The following is a 5,632-nucleotide window of genomic DNA, read 5'->3' as shown; positions in this document are numbered from 1 at the left end:
AGCAAAATGCAGGAGCTTTTGTCATGATGCTGGTGAAACAAATTATGGTCCGAAATTATGGAGGAATCCCATAGACTCCATTAGGAGAGTATGGGGAAATTTTATATAATTTAATTTAAATTTTATTGAAATTAAGGGAGAACGTCTGGGAAAACAGGAACGTCAGCAGCTATGTATGGGCTAAACATCTCATCAGGAGTGGAGGGTCACTTTCTACCAGGGCTTCGAACCGGTTCAAGGAACGAAAACGAAAACCAGGAACTTTTTGTATTTTACAGGGAACAGAAACGAAACCGGAAACGTTATTATTTTTTATGTTCTGGAACAGGAACACTTATTTAAAAATTATGGTAACCGGTTAATACCGGTTAATACCGTTCCTCAAACTAAAACAAATAGTCATTATTTTCCTGCGCACGTTACCATGACGACAGAGGTTCACGTCCTGTGTGACATCAGACATTCTCTGACTGAATGGAGAGAGAGCTGTAGATTACAAAGTCTTCACTCCACATCTTAATTAAGAGAAACCACTGTCATACAAAAGGACAGAGTTTGCATTGCATTATTGTAAGACATTGCAGGGAAGCGCGTGTAAAGCGCACCGACAATGTTCAGCGTTATTGGGCATCCATGGCCGCTTCAAATATGCACAAACTCACAATGTCCATCATAGTGCTCCCCGTGACCCAGGTCAGCGTGGAGCACACATTTTCATCATTGAGGTTTATTCCCTGCTTCTCCGCTTAGGTCGTCCCTGAATGACAAAATTCTGGAAGATATTCTTTTCATCCGCTTGAATAAACAGTTTTGAATGTAGGCTGACTCATTTGCACTTCCGTCTTTCTTGGTTAACGTCAGTTAGGCCTATGGGGAGTAATCAGCTGACAGGAACGAAATTAACCGTTCCGGGAACAATATTTTTTGGTTCTAACCGGTTCGGGAACGTCAATTTATTGGTGGAACTCAGAACCGGAAACGTTATAATTCCGTTTCTGTTCGGAACGGAACGTTTGGAAAAAAATAACGGTTCAAAGCCCTGCTTTCTACAGCCTGAGTGTGTAGTGTGTGTGTACACTTTATGTGTATTTTCCTATATGAATGTTGAAGTGTGCGCACATATTTTTTTGAATCATTATAGCACCTATTCTACTCTTTCTTCAAGTGGCAGTGCATTTTTTCAATTTGAATGTTTCACCTGTCTATAATATGTCTTTGATTTTGGCTTGTCCTCATTCTGTAGATCCTCCAGAAAATTGGCCAGGAGACCATGGTGACCCACGAGGTGTCGGCGGAGACCCCTGGTAACGTGGTGGGCCCGCGGGACTTTGTGAGTGTGCGCTGTGCCAAGCGGAGGGGCTCCACCTGCTTCCTGGCCGGCATGTCAACTCAGCACGCTGCCATGCCCGAACAGAAGGGCGTCGTCAGGTAACAAGCAGTGCCACCTTTCTATCTTTCTTTTTTTAATTTATATTTTTTGGGGCTTTTTATTGCCTTTATTTAACAGGATAGTGAAGGCAGTGACAGGAAGTGAGTGGGCAGAGAGAGATGGGGAAGGGTCGGCGAAGGCCCCGGGCCGGGAGTCGAACCCGGGTTCGCCGCATAGCAAACGAGTGCCCTACCATTTGTACCACAGTAGGGCCACAATGCCACCTTTCAACGTTAGAATAACTACAGTATAAGCTCCGGAACAAAGCCGGAACATGTTTGGTGGGGGCGGTGGTGCCAGCATGCCCGAACAGAAGGGCGTCGTCAGGTAACAAACCAACAGTAATCAATGTTATTGTTTTTATATACAATGTGTTTAAATGACCTTCATATATTGTAAATATGCTTGAGCAATATCATCATAATAGATGTCTTAGGTCTTCTACTTAGGTTCTCTACTGGTTGTGGCCAGGGTCAAGTCTAGACAGGGTGAAATGGCATTTAATCATTATGCTGCAAAATGCTGAAACCAACTTCCTGTCCAAATTAAGAACCGCCCTAACAGTATCTTGTTTTAAAAGGAAATTAGAAACAGCTTTATTCTCATCTGCCTTTGGTGATAGTTACACACTATCTATAACACAATATAGTTTTTTCTGGTCTTTTCTCTATTCTTAAGCACACTGAATTACATGTATGTATGATAATGTGCTATATAAATATTTTTGATTGATTGATTGATAATAATCCACCTTTCAATGTAAGAATAACGTTAAGCTCCAGAGCGAAGCCGGAACAGGTCTGGTGGTGGGGGGTCAGGGTGGTGGGAGGCTGACCCAGGAGGAATGTTTCTCTAGCGATCCTTATCTGCCGCCCTTATTTTAAAGTAATTTGCTCAGTGTAGTCTGAAACCATACCCGCCCCCCCTCACCATATAATCCGGTATTTGTCTTGCTTGAAAGTTCATTCTTTGATTTAGTCATGAGTAATAGGCCTACTCCACATTAGGCAAGGTTTTTTTTTTGCTGCTCAGTGAACAAAATGTTCACAGTAAAATACAGTGGTAATTCAACATTAAGAGATTACTCTGGGACCAAATACACTCAAAGATGTGTTTAATTAGTGTTTAATTGACACAGCCTTTTTTGTGTCTATGGTGTATATTGAGAATCTCTATGGAACAGGGGGTCAGATGTTAGCTAATGGACACTGTAGCGGCTCTGTCTATACATGGGTTTTCTGTTTTGTTTTCCCATGACTGCACGACCCTGGCTGCGCATAACTCCACCTCTGACTGTTGGAAACCGCTGTTGGTCAAAAAATTAGCTCACATGGTTGCCTGCCAGTATCTTGTCCCTCCTCACAACACCATGTTTATAAACAAACAAAAAACCATGTATACTCACATTGCTTCTGGGACTGTCACTGACCATTGTCACTCTTGTCACCCTCACCAGGGCGGAGAATGGTCCGACCTGCATTGTGATGCGCCCTTGCGCAGAGGACCCTGACAAGACAAAGTTTACCTGGTTACTGAGCATAGACCTGAAGGTGAGTGTCCCATTGGTTCTGTATGGATGCACTACTGTACTGTATGTCTGAAACATTACAATTATGCACACACATACTATAGGAGTTATATTCTGTGTCTGCAAAACTCAAAAGGACTACAGAATATACCGTGGGGTAGCACATTAATATCAACCATATGTGGGCAACATTGTCCTCGGGGGATGGTTCGAATCTGGCCTGGGTCAATTCCCAACAGTTCCCCATCTCTTTCTCCAACTACGCTTTCCTGACACTCTCTACCACCCTATAAAATGCAAAAGCCCCCCAAAACACTTTGAATTTTGCCTCTCGCTGCCTTTTTCTTCTTCAGGCTGCGCCTCCAAGTGACACAACACCTTGGGCGGCGTTGCTTCAAATCGCGATTGCAGGTCTATGATAATCAAGCAATTCTTCTTCCACAGGGATGGATCCCCAAGTCCATCATCAACCGGGTGCTCTCCCAAACCCAGCTGGACTTTGCCCAGCACCTGAGGCACAGGATGGCGGCCAGTGAGGAGGAGCTGGAGGCGGCCGCCCTGGCCTGCTGACACCCCTGGCCCATGGCTGGATGTTGACTCTCCACAGTGATGGGCAACCCGGATTCAGAAACTTATATTACAATCCAGTGCCATGATATATTCCAAGTGACCTGGTTTCTTTTTCTGAAATATATATTTTTTGGGGCTTTTTATTGCCTTTATTTGACAGGATAGTGAAGGTAGTGACATGAAGTGAGTGGGCAGAGAGAGATGGGAGCCAGGCCGGGAGCTGAACCCAGGTCGGCCGCATAGCTAACGAGTGCCCTACCATTTGCGTCACGGAAGGGCCAAGTGACCTGGTTTGAATGAGGTTATTGCCCTAATTGGACACGTAAAACAAAGTTGTTTGGAATACATGACACTGGATTATAGCTTCCGAATCCAGGTTGCCCATCAGTGATCGGCTTCTGAACCCCTACCCCCCCATCAGAAGCTGCTGGCGGACCCCCCCTCTGATGAAGAAGAAGACACTGAAGACCTGCCCAGCCATGATACTCCCCCTCTTCCACCCCCCAACCCCCCATCCCCTGCGTACACCCACTTGTAAATACTTACATTACAGTACATACATGATCAAGAAAGTAGAGTAACTTTATTGATCCCCTACATAAGAAAATGTATTCCAATACTCATCCAACTTGTCCCAATTCAGACCAAATGTAATCTAATCCAGACTAGGAAGACGTGCGTACCAGACTACCTGACCACTAAATCTTTGGTGAGACTTAACTTGACGCCGGTGTCATATGCATGTCATTACAGTGTCATAACAGTGTCATGGCACATGGCACAATTTTGGGTTGTCTTTGCCATAACAGAGTGTCACTTAAAGTGATACTGTCCCATTTTTGGAAATTAGCTTCTTTTACACCTTCCCTTCAGTTAAATAATAGGGTTTTACCGTTCTCCTGTACTTTCAACCGTTTTCTAGTTATGACAGTGCAAATTTTACCTCCAAGCTAACAGTTAACATTGAATCCTATGAGACCAGTTAGCCGCGAGCTGGTCTCATAGGACTCAATGTTAACTGCTAGCATGGAGGTAAAATTTGCACTGCCATACCCCGAGAACGGCTGAATGTACAGGAGAACAGTAAAACCCTATTATTTAACTCAAGGGGAGGTGTAAAATAAGCTTATTTCCAAAAATGGGACAGTATCACTTTAAGACCATGGGGGCCGCTAGGGGGGGAATAGTGGTACAAATTCTAAGGGCCCAAGCACTGATAGGGGCCCTTAAGGGGGCCGAAGCACTGAGAGGGGCCCTTCAGGGGGTCCAAAATTCGAATCTTTCATGGGGCCCAGCATTTCTGGCAGCGCCCCTGCTTAAGACCAACAGTCATAAAATGTTTATGACATGGACATAATGCTTATGACTTATCTATGACTGTTTAATGACACTATTATGACATTGTAATGACATGCATATGACACCGGCGTCAAGTAAAGTGGTAGCAAATCTTTTAAAACCATACTGAGGATCTTCAAGAGGTTCAAGAGCTCCTCTAGAACTGGATAGCCACTGTGTCATGCGCACATCTTTTTTTATTTAATCTGAAGTCTGGTACATAGATGTTCTTTCTCCACACACACATCTGGCTCAGATACATTTTATTATCATAAGCAGTTGTTTGTAGACCTCGTTTGTATAAAGAAAAGCCCCTTTGTAACATGTTCAACATAAAGATCTTTGTTAATATTTATTACGTTTATGTCATTGCACCACCCTGGGTAAGGATGTCTGCCAAGTGAATAAACAAATATCATCTACTGATTTTTTTTCAGAGTTTTATTTATTTACTTCATGCATGCATGGTCCGACCGGCATGCCTGTAATTTTTCTTAAAATAATATGCTTAAAGGTGTGTGTGTGTGTGTGTGTGTGTGTGTGTGTGTGTGTGTGTGTGTGTGTGTGTGTGTGTGTGTGTGTGTGTGTGTGTGTGTGTGTGTGTGTGTGTGTGTGTGCCCGGGTGCGTGCGTGTGCCTGTGTGTGTGTGTGTGTGTGTGTGTGTGTGTGTGTGTGTGTGTGTGTGTGTGTGTGTGTGTGTGTGTGTGTGCGTGCCCGGGTGAGTGCATGCGTGCGTGCGTGTGTGTTTGTGTGTGTACAGCACACGC

At 44.1% G+C, this 5,632-nt stretch overlaps 1 protein-coding gene across 1 annotated transcript in view; it reads left to right on the top strand.

Moving 5' to 3' along the window:
* Nucleotides 1-5,273, top strand: part of star (steroidogenic acute regulatory protein) — a 9,571-nt gene extending 4,298 nt beyond the window's left edge. Inside the window, exons 5-8 of the mRNA XM_063194466.1 lie at nt 1,244-1,428; nt 2,886-2,979; nt 3,402-4,349; nt 4,849-5,273. Coding sequence (XP_063050536.1) covers nt 1,244-1,428; nt 2,886-2,979; nt 3,402-3,527 — 405 coding nt within the window. The 3' untranslated portion in view covers nt 3,528-4,349; nt 4,849-5,273. The remainder of the gene's footprint in view (nt 1-1,243; nt 1,429-2,885; nt 2,980-3,401; nt 4,350-4,848) is intronic.
* The last annotated feature ends 359 nt before the right edge of the window (nt 5,274-5,632 follow it).

This window comes from Engraulis encrasicolus, chromosome 3 (genome assembly GCF_034702125.1).
Source record: "Engraulis encrasicolus isolate BLACKSEA-1 chromosome 3, IST_EnEncr_1.0, whole genome shotgun sequence".
NCBI lineage: Eukaryota > Metazoa > Chordata > Actinopteri > Clupeiformes > Engraulidae > Engraulis > Engraulis encrasicolus.
Note: the sequence above shows the minus strand (reverse complement) of the source record. Positions and strands in the feature narration are given on the sequence as shown.